This window comes from Rattus norvegicus, chromosome 1 (genome assembly GCF_021556685.1).
Source record: "Rattus norvegicus strain SHRSP/BbbUtx chromosome 1, alternate assembly SHRSP_T2T, whole genome shotgun sequence".
NCBI lineage: Eukaryota > Metazoa > Chordata > Mammalia > Rodentia > Muridae > Rattus > Rattus norvegicus.
In genome coordinates, this window is record NC_141534.1 from 91,077,167 (window position 1) to 91,096,417 (window position 19,251).

At 45.0% G+C, this 19,251-nt stretch overlaps 1 protein-coding gene and 1 pseudogene across 3 annotated transcripts; both read left to right on the plus strand.

Annotated features, from left to right (window-relative positions):
- The first annotated feature begins 1 nt into the window (after position 1).
- Positions 2-8,769, plus strand: Znf235-ps1 (zinc finger protein 235, pseudogene 1). 2 transcript variants are annotated; one of them, NM_001447555.1, is made up of 4 exons: positions 2-313; positions 1,766-1,823; positions 4,334-4,460; positions 6,507-8,769. In NM_001447555.1, exons 2-4 carry the CDS (start codon positions 1,809-1,811, stop codon positions 8,270-8,272), a joined length of 1,908 nt encoding a protein of 635 aa, NP_001434484.1. In that variant the 5' UTR covers positions 2-313; positions 1,766-1,808; the 3' UTR covers positions 8,273-8,769. The 2 variants fall into 2 exon arrangements, with proteins under 2 accessions (NP_001434484.1, NP_001434483.1); NM_001447554.1 differs by having other exon boundaries at positions 2-52.
- A 6,719-nt stretch (positions 8,770-15,488) lies between these two features.
- Hmgb1l1 (high mobility group box 1 like 1) lies at positions 15,489-16,665 on the plus strand (annotated as a pseudogene). The gene has a single exon (XR_015649830.1). The product of XR_015649830.1 is annotated as a high mobility group box 1 like 1 (transcript).
- Positions 16,666-19,251: the final 2,586 nt, after the last annotated feature.

Below are 19,251 nucleotides of genomic sequence, written 5' to 3' on the forward strand. Positions count from 1 at the left end.
GAGTTTGCTTTAGCTCCGGAAGTCTAGGCTACCTGGCAGTGCTTCCAGTGAGGTGAGAGTTTGGGGCATCCCGCAGCCTTCTGTCCTCTGGTTCCCCGGCGTGTCCTCTTAGGGACGAGTCTGCATTCCAGGGAAAAGCGGGCAGCGGTGGCGGCGGCTCGACCTCTCTAACTGGGCTTTGCCTAAAGCCGCACCACCCGGGATTCCTGGACCCATCTCAGCTGTTTGTGGAGCCCCAGGAGAGGGAGAGTCCAGGTTCCCACGTGAGTCTGGCAGAGGAGCTGCGATGGCCAGTATCAGAAAGCCTTAAGTGGTAACTCTGACTTTTCTTTTCTTTTTTGGTTTTTTTAAACATTTATTTATTTAAGAGGGAAGGGGCGTGTCACAGCTTATGTATTGGGGTCAGAAGAAAACTTATGGGAGTTGGGTCTTTCCTTGCACCATGTGGTGCCCAGAGACTCGAACTCAATCCGTCATCAGGCTCAGCTGAAGTCACCTCTACCGGCTAAGCCATCTTGCAGGGCCAAACTCCTCTTTCCTTAGAAAGGGCTTAGGTTTTTTGTTTTGTTTTGTTTTGTTTTTGACAGAGTAAAGAATTTTAATGGACGCATGTAGTCTTGGGACTATTAGGAGCTCATATGGAGTCCCTGTCCATCTGTCCAAAAAGAGAAGTCAATGTAGGGGTTACACGGCCTTAAGCATGGTATTCTTGACATGTCTTAAGAGCCTCAGTGTTGGTCAGGGGTGCAGCTCACTTGGTAGAGTGCAGCCTCTCGTCCCTGCCCATCTTCACAAGCAATCAGGTTAAGAGTCTTGGAAGGGCCGGGAGGGGGCACTGCATGCCTTTAATCCCAGCAGGTGAATCTCTGCAAGTCCGAGGCCAGCCCGGTCTATAGAGTGAGTTCCAGGACAGCTAGGGCTACACAGAGGAACCCTCTTTGCGACAATCCTCACTGATAATTTTGCTGTTATCCAGAATATTGTTGGAAGAGGGGCATCGCTGTCCATTGTAAGCAAATCTGTTCAAGGTCATGTCAAAATCAGAAATCACCTGCAGGCGGTCTCCTCCGCCCCTGCGAAGGGCGCCCACGATTTCCTGCACCCGTCCGGGCTGCCGCATGAGGACCCTGGCCTTCATCAGGCTGCTCACCTGTCGCGAGACCCAAGAGAACCGCTGACCCGAGCGCCGCGGTGGGCACCAGGACAGCTAGGCCTCCCGGCGCCCGTGATCCCGCCACCAGGGCTTAGGTTTTATTGGTCATTATCTTCATGCCTGTGGGAAAAGAGACTTTGTGAAGACTCTTGCAGATCAATAAGTTTGCTAATAATTAAAAACCTTTTAGGGCAAGACACAGAGGGGAAATTTCACTCCCATGTATGGAAACAATAATATGTAAGATAGCTGTCACAATTGACAGATCCTTCTGAGAGTGGTAGTCAGTCATGACAGCAATCATCAGAGTTTGGGGCTTCTTAAACATTTGTTTTTCTGGAAAACCTATCACCACAGGCAGCATTGTGAAGGTAGGGGCGCCCAGCACCCCGGAAGCTCCCGGAAACAGAGAATGTGGCTTTCCTAACCCTTTGCCGTGAGTGAGGTGAGGCACCCATGGTCCGGTACCCTGGAGCCTTACACTAGCGATCAGCAGGAAGTAGGTAGGAAAGCCTGCTCAGCTGCACAGCACTCGGGGCTGATGGAGAAGCTGAGGAAGCCATGTGGACCGACTGTCCTAGCAATGTGCTCACGAAGCCCTTCCTCCCCCAGCTTGCTTCCCAGAGCCCTGCCTTGTCTCAAAGAGAAGAGAACGATGACCAAGTTACAGGTAGGTCGGGCTGCTTCCCCGTTCCCCACGGGGCTAGGATTGGAAACAGGACCCCTGCATGCTGGGCCAGTGCTCTGCAGCCGAGCCTCTCTGAACTGCATGGAGTAAGGGGGAAGTTGCTGAGAAGAGAGGTCTGGAGGAGAAGGGATGACAGAGGACAGTGGGGACATGTGCTCAAAGTGCACTGTACACGGGAAAGTGTTAAAAGGAAGAATAAAAAGAATTAGAGAAGTGACTGGAGAGACCGCTCAGTAGTTAAGGGCACTGGCTTGGTTTGATTCCCAGACGCACATCTGATAGCTCACAACTGCCTGTAACTCCAACTCCAGGGCACCCAGCGCCCCCTTCTGGCCTCCCAGGGCACCTGCACACACATGTACACACAGAAAGACACAGGGCATGCACATATATCAAAAAAGAAAAAATTAAGTTCACTTACGTTTTAAAAGCGACATCATTTTCCACAGTTTGCCTAATTTTATTTTACAATTAAGTGTGAGTTCTCCATATTCATGTTTATGAGTTTTGCATTCTTATCATGTGTGAGGCTTGTAAGCATGTAGGCATCAGAGGACAGCTTTCAGGAGTCTCTCTTCTCCAATCTTGTTGAAGTAGCGTCTCCTGGTTTGGGGACTCTGTGGAGACAGGCAGATCTCTGGTGCTCAGTAACAGCCACCCCAGCCTAATTGGCAAATTCCAGGCCACTGAAGGACCCTGTCCCCAAAACAAACAAAATACCCTGGACAGCACCTGAGGAAGGACACCAGAGGTTGTACTGTAGCCTGTTCATATGTATGCATGTTTATGTACATAAGTACATTCACGTGCATGCGTGCATACATGTGTGCACACATGCACACAGATCACTGGTCACCCTCATTTCCTGCATTGGGCATCCTGAGCAGTCATTTCCTGAGCCACCAGGGAGCGTCTGGCTGCCACCAACTGCACAGCTTCCGTGGTTGACACAACTCTGGTGATGAAGGAATGAAGGAAGGACAGACTCACATACATGTGTACAGACAAGCTAGGATCGAATGATCCGGGTGCTCTGATGGAGACGGCACCAGCAGCCTGGGAACTCAGTGCATGTATTAGACACCACTGAGCACCAGGAGTCCTGATTCGGGAGCTGAAACATGACTGCTAAGGCAAAGGGTGTGTTTTACATGGTGTTCAGCCAAGTCTCCAGCCGCCCAGGACCAGCAGCTCCAGGGAGTAGATGCTTGTTTTGCTGACAATGGTGGCTATATTCTCTGTTAACTTGTAGGCAGTAGAATACAGAATCCCTAAACTGGACACTTTAAAAATCTTGGGTACTTCAGTGATTAAAAATAGCAGCTTGGGGCTGGGGAGATGGCTCAGTAGTTAAGAGCACTGGCTGCTCTTCCAGAGGTCCTGAGTTCAATTCCCAGCAACCACATGGTGGCTCACAACCATCTGTGATGGGATCTGATGCCTTCTTCTGGTATGTCTGAAGACAGTGGCAGTGTGCTTATGTAGAATAAATAAGGACATCTTTAAAAAAAAAAATCAGGTGCTCGCTTCGGCAGCACATATACTAAAAAAAAAAAGCAGCTTGTCTGAAACTTTCACTTAATTAAGTTTTGTTTTATATTTATTGTATGAATATGGATGGTACATTTTAAATTAATCCCTCCAGGGATATTGGGATGGAGGTGCTGTTATACAGATGGGAAAACTGAGGCACTGAGAATGGCCTAAGCTCATCAGCACAGAGCCTCGAAGTGTGAACTGAGGTCCCTAAGGTTTCCAGAGCCAGTGCTCTCATCCATGACCTGAAACAAGACTACCATCGACAGAAGTGTGTTCCTGAGAACACAGAATGAGCTGCTTGTCTGTTCTAGAAGGTTCCCCAAGGCCTGTGTCTTAGTTAGGGTTTCTTACTTCTTTCTTTTCCTCCACCCTTGAGACAGACTTTCTCGGTGTAGCCCTATCTGTCCTGCCATTCACTCTGTAGACCAGGCTGGCCTCGAACTCAGAGCTTATTGTGGCTCCCTGCCTTAGAGTGCTGGGGCTGAAGCCATGTGCTACCACTGCTTGCCTTAGAATTTCTGTTGACGCAACAAAACACCACGGCCAGAAAGCAAGTTGGGGAGGAAGGAGTTCATTAGCCTCACACTTCCATATTGCCATACATCACTGAAGCAAGTCAGGACAGAAACTCGGAGAAGGGACCTGGAGGCAGGAGCTGATGCAAAGGCCTTAATTACCAAGCCAGTGAGCACCACCCCTCCACGAAATGTGCATTAGTTTCTGCCTCCAGGATCCAGCACTGTTGGAGTTCCTGTCCTGACTTCCTTCAGTAGTGAACGGAATATGGAAGTGCAAGTCTAATAAACTCTTTGTCCCCTACCTGCCTTTTTATTCATGGTGATTTGTCCTAGCAATAGAAACCCTAACTAAGACCATGGGCTCTGTGTAAACAGTCACTCCGGCCCTAGTGACATCGAGAATGGAACTGAGGTATCATGCGTTTGCTGTCACAGGAGGCAGTGACGTTCAGGGACGTGGCTGTGGTCTTCAGTAAGGAGGAGATGGGGCTGCTGGACGCTGCCCAGAGGAAGCTGTACCACGATGTGATGCTGGAGAACCTCAGGAACCTCCTGGCAGTGGGTGAGGACGTCCCCTGTGTCACATCCTGTGTCCTAGTTACGCTCCACTGCTTTCATTCTAGGTCTCTTTCTTTTGTTTTTATGATATGTATCTGAGTCTGTCTTTATGTCTGTGCATCACCTTCGTCTGTGGTGTTCGCAGAGGAAAGAAGAGGGCACTAGATACCCTGGACCTAGCAAACCCAGTCTGGGTCCTTTGGAAGAGCAGCCAGTGGTCTGAATCACTAAGCTGTCTTTCCATGGCCTCCATGGCTTTCCTTAGCTGCAGGGAGTTTCCACAAGCTTGTGTCCTTGAACAAGTCAGGTAAGGACAGCCTCCAAGTGCCGCAGTACTGCTTCTGCTCCTGTGTAGGGTGCGTCCTGCCCCCCTACAACCAAAGAGTTCCATTTGTGGCCTCCCATTTCGCTCAGTAAAATCACGTTGTTTTCTGGCAAGGTATAGCTATCGGATTTATAACAGTAAACTCAACCCCCAAAAGTATCTGCACAATTTACTCACAACCAATTGATAATGATATAAACCGCCCAACTAGATAAGATAAATTGATGTATAAAAATCCACCCCTTAAGAAATATTCATAACTGCCTGGGCCATTTAAGGCCACATGGGTTTGGGTCGACCTCTTCTGCCTCAATCTTGGTTCTTCTCCTTTTCTATCTCCCCTACTGAAACTCTGTGCCCACCCCACTTTCCTACTGTCCAATTACAGGCCTCGGCGTAACTTGTGCCAGCCCCCACCTGCATATAGACATCAACCTAGGTCTTCCTGCTCCTTTCTCTGTGTCCCAGCGGTTTCCTTCTCTCCGCCTGGAATGCTCTTCCCTGCTGAGTCGTGATCCTCACCCCACCCCAACCCGTGTGTGCGTGTGCGTGTGCGTGTGCGTGTGTGTGTTTTCCTGTGCTCAGCAGTCCTTGTCTCCTGCCCACTCTCCACATTCTGCACTTGCTTCTGCTGCTGTCTGAGCACCATCAGACATGTTCCCATTGATTTAGTTGTAGCGACACAGTCCAAAATCCCCAGTGTTTGCGCACTGTGAGTGAGGGCTCCATGAAGCTCCAGTTACCCCTCCTACAGCTGCGGCCACATCCATCCCCATAAAGCCTTCTGTGTCCCTCACATAGCATCCCTCTCCCAACCTGTAACCCCATCCCTGCTTCTTTCTCCCTCTGACACTAACTGTTTCCCATGTGTCATGCACGCCTCCGAGCTGCACCCAGGAACACGGACCTTCTACTTGTCTTGTTTCAGAAGTTGTCCAGCCCCTCTTGGTCATTTCCCATCCTGATAATTTTCCCCCCTCAGGTCATTTTCTGATTTCCTTGGGGGACTTGTCAGATACTGTTGTGATTTTGTTATTCCTCTAGGCGTCTGAGGCCTTCAGTTGGCAGCTGAGATCTACCTCCCCTTTTGAGCCCTTTCCCCTGCTCCTTTGTGAGCCTGATGATCTTAGATGGGAGAGCAGGTATTTGACAGAAACCCACTCACCCATGCCCTTGTATTCTGCACCTCCCAAGCCTTTCCCTCATCAGCAACCGTGTTTTGAGTGGTTTGAGTCTCGCCATCTTAATGCCTCAGCTCTCTTCTCGTAGTTTCCAAGAGAACTTGTGTGCCGACGTATGTGTGCTCTCAAAGACAGGGATTTGTGTGAGCAGGACGCCAGCTACAGGCTCTCTGAGCACCACCAGACCTCTTAGCATGGATTTAGTGCACTCTTCCCATTCTGTTTCCACAGCTACCCACGGGCTGTGTGTGTGTGTGTGTGTGTGTGTGTGTGTGTGTGTGTGTGTGTGTTCAGGAAGGTGTTCAGCAGAGGCTGAAGATGCCCTTGAGCCTTCCCTCCTGGGCTCACCCCAGATTCTCCAGGATGCTCAAATGAGGCTTGTTCAAGGGCACATACTCCCAGTTGTAGCTCATTGTTCCTCAGAGCTCTCAGACATTCACCTTTGACTCTGTTCTCTAGTTAATGTTTCTACAGAGACAGGAGAACTAAGGCCTCAATGTCCATATTCCTTACTGATACCACCTTTTATTCTCTCTTTTTTCAGGAGGCCAGAGTCCAAGCAAGATAGAGACACTTCACAAAACAGGAGTAAGGTGCCTTTCACTGGGGAAGCTTTCATGCTGGCAAATCACAGGCCATGATGCCAACAAACTGGCCAGAGCTCCAGAAGACGTAATAAACACTCAAGAACAGGGTTCTCACTTCCTGGAGCGATGCCACAGGGGCGCAGAAGAGCCTTCTCAGGTCTCTGCGGATGATGACTCTGCTGAGAGTCTCACAAGCAACCATTCCAGCATTAGTGAAAATCAGGAATTTCTGTCTGGGAGAGCTCAGAGTTCTTTGAGTGAAACACATCTCAGTGAGAGACGTGACAGTGGGAAACACTGTCCTCAGACTCCGGTGAAAACCAAGCCACAGCCGTTGGCTCTGGGTGTTGACATTCTGAGTTTCATTTCCCATCAAGATAACGATATACTGCATGAAAGAGACAAAGTCCACAGCAGCGGTGACTGTGACGAAGTCATCTGTCCCCTGTCACAACTCACCCAGGATTGCGATTACACAGAACGGAAGGCCTACCAGTGCAGCCAGGGCCAGAACGCCTTCATTGACAGCTCGTTTCTGGAACTCCATCAGCAGGTCCTCTTAGAAATGAAGTCCTCTGGACATACTGCACACGAGGACACCAGGCGTAGCTCCAGTGTCCCCATTCAACAAAGCATTCATCCAGGGGAAAAACGCTACTGGTGTCAAGAGTGTGGCAAAGGTTTCAGTCAGAGCTCAGCTCTCCAGACTCACCGGAGAGTGCACACGGGGGAGAAGCCCTATCAGTGCGACAGCTGTGGGAGGGGCTTCAGCCGCAACTCAGACCTCAACATCCACCGCCGCGTGCACACCGGGGAGAACCTTCACAAGTGTGAGGTGTGTGGGAAGGGCTTCACAAAGTGGGACCACCTCCAGATACACCAGAGAATTCACACGGGAGAGAAGCCGTATAAGTGTGGAGACTGTGGCAAACGCTTCAGCTGTAGCTGGAACCTTCACACCCACCAGAGGGTCCACACGGAGGAGAAACCGTACAAGTGTGACGAGTGTGGGAAGCGCTTCAGCTTGAGCTTCAACCTCCACAGCCATCAGCGGATCCACACGGGAGAGAAGCCGTATAAATGTGAAGAGTGCGGGAAGGGTTTCAGTTCAGCCTCAAGCTTCCAAAGACACCAGAGGGTCCATACAGGAGAGAAGCCGTTTGTCTGTAATGTGTGTGGAAAGAGCTTCAGTCAGAGTTCGAATTTTCAAGCCCACCAGAGAGTTCACACCAGGGAGAAACCGTACAGGTGTGATGTGTGTGGGAAGCATTCCACCTGGAGCCTTCACAGTCACCAGAGAGTCCACACGGGAGAGAAACCGTATAAATGTGAGGAGTGCGGCAAAGGCTTCAGTCATGCCTGGAGTCTGCAGGTTCATCAGAGTCTCCACACCGGCGAGAAACCGTTCAAATGCAATGTGTGCCAGAAGAGGTTCAATCAGGCCTCAATCCTCCAGGACCACGAGAGGGTGCACACGGGGGAGAAGCCCTACAAATGCGACACGTGTGGGAAGGCCTTCAGCCAGAGATCCGGTCTCCAAGTCCATCGGAGAATTCACACTGGGGAGATGCCGTATAAGTGTGCGGAGTGTGGGAAAGAATTCAGGTGGAGCTCAGGGCTTCGCTCTCACCTGAGGGTCCACACAGGAGAGGAACCCTACCCGGTCAGCAGTGTGGGAAGCGGGAGGACTTCAGTCAGGCCTCACACTTCCACACACAGATGAGAATCCACATCAGAGATCACATCTAATAGAGGGTCCACAATGCAAGGAACCCCTAGTTTGTTCTGCACTCAGGTGGGCTCCATGCTGCTGGTTGTTAAAAAGTGCCACCAAACCCAGAGGCTTCAGGAGAGGCATTATCTTGGTATTTTGCCCTCAACTCATTCTTTTACCAAGCTCACTATGAAAAAGGAAATAGTATTTTAGAGTGGACCTTCTTGGGTCACAGACAAGACTAGAGACTTATATAGAAAAGGGTTCTGACTTAATTATAAGAGGAAGAATTGTCAATTGTCAGGAATAAAACCAACAGAAAGCCATCGTGACTCACACTAACGCTGAGATTGTTCAATTATGGGTAACCCATTGGCAAAGAGCTTGTAGCAACTGTATGGGAGAAATTATCAATAAACATTCTAAGAGCAAGTGACTTCGGTTTATACCAAGGTTTAATTCGATGCTCCCCCCATATAATAAAAAGAACACTGATAATCCTGAAATGTTTACATCTTCTACCGATGCAAGTGAGATGGGATTGGCTGGTTATAAGTCAGAAAAAGAAGTAAGCAAAGCCACATAGACTTCAGTTCAGACCTCAGAGCTGAGTACTGTTCTCAGGGTATTGTTAGATTTTTCCGGAATCTCTGACTACAGTTACTGTCAGTATGCAGGAAGAGTTGTTTTGCATACAGAAACCGATGAACTGATTCAGGATGGTTCAAAGTTAACTTCCCTGTTTTATGGAGCTACAACAGTTGATCAGAACTAGAAATCACCCAGTGTAGCAGATCCCAAATGTGTATACCATGTACCTAGTACATGGTAATGACGAAATTGATCAGCTGTTGATAAGATATGTGCTAGAGGGGTTGGGGATTTAGCTCAGTGGTAGAGCGCTTGCCTAGCAAGTGCAAGGCCCTGGGTTCGGTCCCCAGCTCCGAAAAAAAAAGAAAAGAAAAAAAAAATATGTGCTAGAAGCTTCAGAGTTCTGTGAGAAATACCATGTTAACTACAAGGGTTTAAAAGGTGTTTTCTGCCACCTGGCAAGAAAAGTAAGGAAATTATAAGAAATTGTCTAATGTGTTCTTTATATAATCAAACTCGATTGCCTGTAGGAAGTAACCACAAACGTACCCACAGAAATGACACTTGGCAAGTGGATGGGTTTCACTGGCAGAGTCACAAACTCCTTGGAACAAGGATCCTTGAAGACTAGGTGGGTAAGGATTTGGCGGTGACATTCAGAAACAAACACAGAAGCAGTTTGAATCTCAGTGTATTTTGCAGCTCTCAAGCAAGGGTTTTTATGCATAGAGAAACAGTTATTACAGCTCTAAAAAGTGTGTTCAGTGAAGCAGTCAAATAGAACAATTATCATAATCATTTGGTACAAGAAAATACAAAATTATTCAAGTATTACAACTTCTGAAAAGAATGTCCAATGAAGCAGTCGCGGATGGAACAAGTAACACCATTATCACTTGTTATAAAAAAGCACAAAATGGGCTGGAGAGATGGCTCAGCGGTTAGGAACACTGACTGCTCTTCCAGAGGTCCTGAGTTCAATTCCCAGCAACCACATGGTGGCTCACAACCATCTGTAATGGGATCCGATGCCCTCTGCTGGTGTATCTGAAGACAGCTACAGTGTACTTATATATAATAAATGAATAAATCTTTTTAAAAAAAGATATTTAACCTGGGTTCGGTCCCCAGCTCCGGAAAAAAAGAAACAAAAAAAAAAAAGATATTTAAAAAAGCACAAAAATCATTTGACATGGATGGCATACTTCCAAGAGTAGGTCCATAAGATCTTTACGGGCACTTAATTAGTAATGTGTAATTCCTAAACAAGTTAATAAATTTTTATGTGCAAGCATTATCTAACATCTAGTTCCTGCATTTATAAATCTTCAAAGTATAATTTAAAACTATTTTTAGGGGTTGGGGATTTAGCTCAGTGGTAGAGCGCTTGCCTAGGAAGCGCAAGGCCCTGGGTTCAGTCCTCAGCTCCGAAAAAAAGAACCAAAAAAAAAAAAAACAAAAAAACAAAAAACTATTTTTAATCCTTCTCTTAAAGTGATGCTTTCTTTACTGATATGCCAAAGCCCACCTCCAACAACACACAAATAGCCATACAAGATCATTTATTGTTGGAAAAGATTTTTTTTCTGTCTTACCACTATTATGTGATTTTTAAAAAATTATTTGTGAAGTAAAACACCTACTTCCCTGGAGATAAGGTCATAAAATCCCAGTCTAGGCTATCAGGAACATCTCGCGAATAAGAAAGAGAAATAGAAAAAGATAGAACAGACGAATTGCCATGAGAACCACGGCTCAATGTTTTTCTAGAGCCAAGAGTTCCATAACCGGTTCCAGGAGGCCTCCTTCCTTTGAAGTTTTCACCTCAGTCTGTGGAACTTGTCATGCAGAATCTACTGGGGTCGGTGTCGCGTATCTCCCTTTTTAATTTTTTAATTGAAGCTCATAATATCTCTTTTGGCAGTAGAGATAGAGGAAAAGACTAGTTGGAAGATGACTGGAAAAATAAGAAGGAGAATTATTCCTGTAGCCACGGCGACATCAATAATCCTCTGTAGCCAACTTACAGGGCTTGATGACCGTAAACCAGAGCTAATAGTCTGAGCCAAATCCCCTAAACCAGTGAATTGATCATGCGCTTTGCTCAGAGCAGAGATCTGAGCTTGTAATTGAGCCATATCGTGAGTAAAATCATTGTCTTCCCAAATCCCCAACAAGTGATTTTTAGTAAGATTGCAATTATGATTCCCATGGTAAGATAATGGCGTTACGCACATGTATGGAAAGCTGTCATGGCACCTGGTAGAAAGCTGAACTTTAATATTTTCCACCTCTTGTCCTAATTGTAACACTGCGTCCTCTGAAGCATCATGCTTTACTTTTAAGATTTTTATCTACAATTTGTTGCCTTGCACGTGCTAGAGACATTTTTATTTACATCATTAATGAAATGTGCAGTCTTCATCTCTGAGACTCGAGCGACTGTTGAGGCCGTGAGTGAGGTAAGGATGGCTAGGAAAGCACTAATACCTAAAATTAAAGCCACAACCAAACGCTTTGGTCTGATCGGTGCATTATCCCCTTTAAGCATTTGTAAGGCTTCATTATCAAACCGAACATCGTCTTTTAAGTCTACAGGAAGCATGACAAAGGAAGGTCTTTGTAATATCAGAATAACTGAATAGGATTTAGTTAAACTAGGATCTACACAATTAGTTGAAATACATCTGGAACAGCTAGCCTGATAAGATTGTTCTAGTTTAATGATTTTTAAATCTGAAGACCAGGGGCTGGGGATTTAGCTCAGTGGTAGAGTGCTTACCTAGGAAGCGCAAGGCCCTGGGTTCGGTCCCCAGCTCCGAAAAAAAAAAAAAAAAAAAAAAAAAAAAAGAACTAAATCTGAAGACCGTCCAGCGAGTATGCCAGAAGGAGAGAGCCTAGGCAAGATCTAATTGCCAAAGGAATGCTCTTAGATGGTAGAGCGCTTGCCTAGGAAGCGCAAGGCCCTGGGTTCGGTCCCCAGCTCCGAAAAAAAGAACCAAAAAAAAAAAAAAAAAAAAAAAAAAAAGAATGCTCTTAGATTCTTGAGGATTTTTATAATAAGCCACACTAGTTCCAGCAAAAAGTCTAAATAATCCTGGAAAAACATTAGAAACTTTACCTGAGGGAGAGTGACTAACATAAATAGGTTCCCCCCATCCTGGAGTGAACCATCTATTATTAGGCTTGGTTGAAAATATTTCAGGCTTATATCCATGAGAAAGCAATTGCTCTTGGGTTAAATATGCCTATAATTAGTAAATGGTGTAACCATAGAATAGTCATGATTTTTTTTTTCTTGAGTTTTCCATGGATCATGTACTGAAGCCCAGTAGTCAAACCCACATTTAAGCCCACTTGGACTTTCTTCTTTGAACAAAGATGCCCACATTTTATCATTATCCCGATATTCTCGTAGACATGATTCCAGAGCCATAGTTTCTGTTAGCTTTACCATGGTATCACTGGCTCAGGACCTTGTTTGAGCCTGCATTTCACAACACATACAGACCAGACAGCAAATGTTACAGATAGATTTTTAAAGATCGGCCAATATCTCAATTGTTTTGAGCACCCCAAAAAAAAAAAAAGTAAAAAGATGCCCCAGACACCAGGAAGCAGTATTAAGAGAACAGCACCCCATTTCCTAAAACATGGGTTTAATGGCTCTTGGTCATTCATTGAGTGATGATCATTGTTAAAGGGGGATTTGTTACAAGTTGTTTATGGTCTTGATCAGGGAGGAAACCAGGTCTAGAAGATTATATTAAGGAATCTAACTCTTTTTCTCTTCTCCATCCTTCTTTCTTTCGTATCTAATGTTATGAGAAGACTGGTTGAAAAGGAAAAGGGGGAGGATATAGGAATCATGTAATAGAAATAAGGGTAGATTATTGGGTCTGCTCTTAATCTATAGGGCTGCTTCTTGCCAACAATTTTACACTGGTATAGATCTTTGTATACTGACAGAAAATTAAGGTTATAATTGTTTAAAACATACTATGTATGTGTGTTTCAACTCTTGAAATATTGAAGCAATGCAATTCATTGAAAAATACAACATGAAGTTCTATCTGTTGGAAGCTGCCATTACAGACTGTCTAGGATAATTAAGAAACGCAAGTAAATCGTCAGTGAAATTCATGGTCGTGTTAGATACCAGTCCTGTTAATTACAGAAAGATGAAGTTACCTAAGGAGGTGATACAGGCCATGCTCACATTTTTAGATATGCCATAGATAGATAGTTGGTCTTCAAACACCTCATGGCTCTACAGTGTTTAATGATGTTTTATATATAAAAATGGCTTTTCTGGCAGTGAGACCTGTCTGCTCCTGGCAGCACCCCCATTCTAATTCGAAGAAGATGGTGAACATTGAAGAGCCTCCATATAGAGTTTGCCTCAAAAGTGGCAAGCTCACTACTGGGCAAGAAGGTTGTTTATACTTCAACTGGAGACAAAATGCTGACCAACAGGACAAACTAGACTCAGAGGAGTTGACTGCCAAGCTTTGATAGGACAAGATAGGCAAGCCCTCCATAATTCCTGCTTCAAAAAAAAAAGTCTGTCATATCCTGGGCCAGAAGGCTTAAGATGGGCAGTGTTGTTGTAAAAATATAAAAATTAAAAAAGTAATTGTTGTCTTTTACCCCGCTTGGTCACGCCGCAGTGCCCCAAGAAATCTGCTAGATATATTGGCGGAAACACATCCCAATTACGTGGCAGCCCAGAACAGCCCCGCGCTCCTTTTCCTACACTCAAACCGTCACGTAAAAGAACACACAACACAATAATCTTAGATCCAATTGATAAGATATAATTGCCCACTTAAACATACAAAGCCCGGTACCATCCATCCCTTAGGAACATTGATAACAACCTGTAAATACACAGAGCAGAATCTTAACATCACCTGCCATGGCTTCTCACCCTCTCCTCCGTCCTGTCTCCTCCTTTTTGTTCTGGTCTCCTCCTCTTCCTTCAAACTTCTCTCCCGCCCATCCTTCCTCCTCCTCCAATGACAGGTGTCCTTCTATCCTGTACCTGCCCCTCACCTGTACTTTACAAATTCAATGGGGAGAAGGTTCTGGTGAAGTCACCTGATTCCTGAGTACCTGACTAGGCAGCTGTCCTTGGGGCAGCGGGATTAGCATTGAAATACAGATAACTCCAGGGCAAACCACAACAGGGCAGTCTGAAGTTCTAGACAAATTTTGGGTAGCTGTCCAGGAAGCCAGCTGTCTGGATGATTTCTACAGTTTTGGAAGCTGCTTGCTCTACACTTCCTGCATATTCAGTTAATAGTTATTCCTTATCAAGGCTACATAATTTAAATTCAATGGCCAGCTTTAATACCACAGGAGGGCAGAGTGTGCAGTCAGCCATTAGTCACTCAGCAGACTTATTCTGAGGAAGCAAAACTTAATTCTCTAGGTCCAGCGTAAAGGAGATACACACACACACACACACACACACACACACACACACACACACACGCCCCACCTGGTAGATGAAGCAAGTTCCAACAAGGTTCAAAACCTTCACACATACATACATATACATACATAAATATAGACATACGTACATATGCACAGACAGACAAACGTATTGGATGAATGGAGCAAAGCTCCAACAACTTCGTTTTCTCCCTTATCCCTTTTATACCCACTAAGACAAAGTTTTTATGTAAGAATAAAATTACTGGGGTTGGGGATTTAGCTCAGTGGTAGAGCCTAGCAAGCACAAGGCCCTGGGTTCGGTCCCCAGCTCCGAAAAAAAAAAAGAAAAGAAAAAAAAAGAATAAAATTACTTCATAGCCACAAGTTATATATTCTCTAAAAATAATCACCACAAAAACATATTCTTCAGAAACAGATTAAAATCATTACAGAAAGGAAATCACAAAAGGATTTTTTTTTTTTTTTTGAGCTGGGGACTGAACCCAGGGCCTTGCGCTTACTAGGCAAGTGCTCTACCACTGAGCTAAGTACCCAACCCCCACAAAAGGGTTATTGACTGTATTTTTCTTTCAAAACTGATAATGAACTAAACATTTCCCATCTATCTTTCTCTCCACAAGTTTGCTGTAATCCCAAAGCAGTAATTCTTCTGTCGCAGATTAACAAAGTTTAAGCGAGCCACTCTAGGAAAGCAAGTTTTTTCATAGCTAGCAATTTGTATTTACCATGAAACAGATCATCTAGGTCTGTTTTATTTGTATTTCATGTTTGTCTCATTTTTGAAGTCTTCATCAGTAAAACTGGCTAATTATCCGTTCTGTGTTCATACATTCACTACGAAATTGTGGTGACCTTCCTTTCCATGGTGCACACTGAAACCTATGACCACATGCCTAGATCAGAAGATCAAGGAACAAAAAAAAAAAAAAAGATTTAAAAAAAGAAAAGGGCTGGAGAGATGGCTCAGTGGTTAAGAGCACTGACTGCTCTTCCAGAGGTCCTGAGTTCAAATCCCAGCAACCACATGGTGGCTCACAACCATCTGTAATAAAGTCTTAAAAAAAAAAAAAGATTAAAAAAAAAAAAGAAGAAGATCAAGGAACTCCAATCCAACCTAGAATGACTTTTTTTTAAAATAATATTTATTTATTATATATAAGTACACTGTCGAGCCATTGCAGTACATTGAGCTCCATAGAGACAGCGCCGGGGCAAGCGAGAGCCGGACGGGCACTGGGCGACTCTGTGCCTCGCGAAGGAAAATCAACTAAACATGGGCAAAGGAGATCCTAAGAAGCCGAGAGGCAAAATGTCCTCATATGCATTCTTTGTGCAAACCTGCCGGGAGGAGCACAAGAAGAAGCACCCGGATGCTTCTGTCAACTTCTCAGAGTTCTCCAAGAAGTGCTCAGAGAGGTGGAAGACCATGTCTGCTAAAGAAAAGGGGAAATGTGAAGATATGGCAAAGGCTGACAAGGCTCGTTATGAAAGAGAAATGAAAACCTACATCCCCCACAAAGGGGAGACCAAAAAGAAGTTCAAGGACCCCAATGCCCCCAAGAGGCCTCCTTCGGCCTTCTTCTTGTTCTGTTCTGAGTACCGCCCAAAAATCAAAGGCGAGCATCCTGGCTTATCCATTGGTGATGTTGCGAAGAAACTAGGAGAGATGTGGACCAACACTGCCGCGGATGACAAGCAGCCCTATGGGAAGATGGCCGCCAAGCTGAAGGAGAAGTATGAGAAGGATATTGCTGCCTACAGAGCTAAAGGAAAACCTGATGCAGCGAAAAAGGGGGTGGTCAAGGCTGAGAAGAGCAAGAAAAAGAAGGAAGAGGAAGACGACGAGGAGGATGAAGAGGATGAGGAAGAGGAGGAAGAAAAGGAAGACGAAGATGAAGAAGAAGAAGATGATGATGAATAAGTTGGTTCTAGCGCAGTTTTTTTTCTTGTCTATAAAGCATTTAACCCCCCTGTACACAACTCACTCCTTTTAAAGAAAAAAATTGAAATGTAAGGCTGTGTAAGATTTGTTTTTAAACTGTACAGTGTCTTTTTTTGTATAGTTAACACACTACCGAGTGTGTCTTTAGCTAGCCCTGTCCTGGTGGTATTTTCAATAGCCACTAACCTTGCCTGGTACAGTCTGGGGGTTGTAAATTGGCATGGAAATTAAAGCAGGTTCTTGTTGGTGCACAGCACAAATTAGTTATATATGGGGACAGTAGTTTGGTTTTTGGTTTCTTTTTTTTTGTTTTTGTTTTTTTTTCCTTTTGGTTTTTTTTTTTTCCATCTTCAGTTGTCTCTGATGCAGCTTATACGAAGGTAATTGTTGTTCTGTTAACTGAATACCACTCTGTAATTGCAAAAAAAATGGCGGCTGTTTTGTTGACATTCTGAATGCTTCTAAGTAAATACAATTTTTTTTATTAAAAAAAAAAAAAGTACACTGTCGCTGTCTTCAGACACACCAGAAGAGGGCATCAGATCTCATTACAGATGGTTGTTTTTCTTTTTCTTTTTTTTTTCTTTTTCTTTTCTTTCTTTTTTTTTTTTTTTTTTTTTTTTTTTTCGGAGCTGGGGACCGGACTCAGGGCCTTGCGCTTGCTAGGCAAGCGCTCTACCACTGAGCTAAATCCCCAGCCCTACCAACCCTAAGCCTGTTTTTCTTTCTCCTGCAATTAAGTGGTCATAACACATGAAAGACCCCTGTAGTCTCTCTAACCTATGCAGCTCTTCCCATTCCTTAAGGAAATGGGGACATTCTATTCTTGATTCTAACATTAGACTTTCTGTCAACTACCCATAACTTTCCAAAGTAATTCAAATTAACTCCCTAAAACTACTTACGTCAGGAATCCCATCAAATCATGAATTCTTCCAAACAGCACTCTCTCATGAAAGTTCATCTTCATGTTGATCTACAGGAAGCGTGCCCAACAGAATGGGCTGTCCCCCAAGAAGTAATCACACCAGGCTAGAAGCAATGAGGGTCTCTTCGTACCCAATCGCACCAGGCCAGACATATGAGGGAGGTAGCAAGGAGAAACACGAGAAGGCACATCAGTAGCAAGAAGCAATCCTGGGGCAAAGCCTGTGGGACCGAGCTTCTCCAGGATTCACCCATCACAGAAGAATTGTGTGCAGTCTTCAGGAAGCTCGCTGGTGCACTGCAGCTCTTCCTGCATGGCGTCTGCCCTTTATCATCTTACGATTAAGCTTAAGTTGTCTAAGAATTAAGAAGACAGGGGCTGGGGCTGGAGAGATGGCTCAGCGGTTAAGAGCACCCGACTGCTCTTCCAGAGGTCATGAGTTCAATTCCCAGCAACCACATGGTGGCTCACAACCATCTGTAAAGAGATCTGATGCCCTCTTCTGGTGTATCTGAAGACAGCTACAGTGTACTTATATATAATAAATAAATAAATCTTTAAAAAAAAAAAAAAAAGACAGGGGCTGAAGAGATGGCTCAGTGGCTAAGAGCACCGACTGCTCTTCCAGAGGTCATGAGTTCAATTCCCAGCGACCACATGGTGGCTCACGACCATCTGTAATGGGATCTGATGCCCTCTTCTGGTGTGTCTGAGACAGCTACAGTGTACTCATATATGTAAAATAAATGAGATTTTTTTTTAAAAAATTAAGAAAACATTTTGAAAAGATGTTTTTATGTGTAAGTAGATATTTTTAAGGTTGATACATTCAAGTTATGGTGGAAAGTGACTTAAGAACAGAACTCGGAGCTCAACAAGATGGGATCGATAGTACAATGCTTTCTCCAAAGTTGCCAAAGTGAGTGTAATTCTCACCGGATGGTTCTCATAATTGTCGCATAATTGTTCTTTCTGTCCATAGTTTCTTGTTATAAGGAAAAGCCTCTCATTAGACTGCAAGGGGAGATGGTGGAGGAGGGCCTTGTGCACTATGTTCAGATGCTGATTTCTGTGCCTCAGAACTGGTTACAGTGTGGACACAGGGATTTTAATAAATAATGAGAAAGATCTCCTGTATCAATGTGGTATAAGGAATGCTCCCCCAGCTATCTCTGCTTGGCTAAGGAAATGCAGAACAGCCAGTGATTGGGCAGAGGACACAGGGAGGCTGAACTTCCAATCCAGGCCAGGGGCCTGCGAGAGGAGGAGGGAGAAGAGGACCACAGGTGAGGGGAAGAAGAACAACAGAATCACCAAAGCGTCAGGCATGGGGCAGATCTGCCAAGGGGGGCTCCTTGAGGATGGACAGCTACAGAAGAGGAAACTAAAGGGAGACTAAACACAAGTAACTTGTGGGGGTGGCTGGGAAGCAGCTAAGAGCGTAGAGGGTAGGAATATGCACTCGGTTGTTGTGCTTCAAGCTTGAATAAACCTATAGGGCTCTGTCTCAATTGTTTTGGGAGGTAGCAGGGTTAGGGAAAAAACCCCGACAGTTTTAAGTTTCGTCCTATAGAGGAGCTTCTCTTTGGGAGAGCAATTATTTTCTTTTTCTTTATTTTATTTTCTCAAGACAGAGATTCTCTGTGTAGATCTGGCTGTCCCGGAATGTGCTCTATACGCCAGGCTGGCCTTGAACTCAGAAATCTACCTGCCTCTTCGTCCCGGGTGCTGGGATTAAAGGCTTGTGGCTGGGAGATTCTTTACAAATGTCAGAAATAACAGATGAATGGAAAATTGTTCTCTAAATGTGTGGTTGCCATGTATATGACAGGGCAGGGAAATCTCAGCATCCATCCAGGTCTACACAGAAAGGCTGCAGGAAGGAATCTAACTAAAGCTGGTGATTGGCAGAACGAGCATTGGCTGAAGCATCCTTTCCTCATAGGAAGCGCCCTCTGTATTTGCTGGGCAGAGCTGCATGTGGCTCAGGGCCCAGTCATTCCTGGTGCAACTGGAGAAGGGCCCTGTAAATAAGACTCTTGTGAAAATGCTCACCCGTCTCCATCC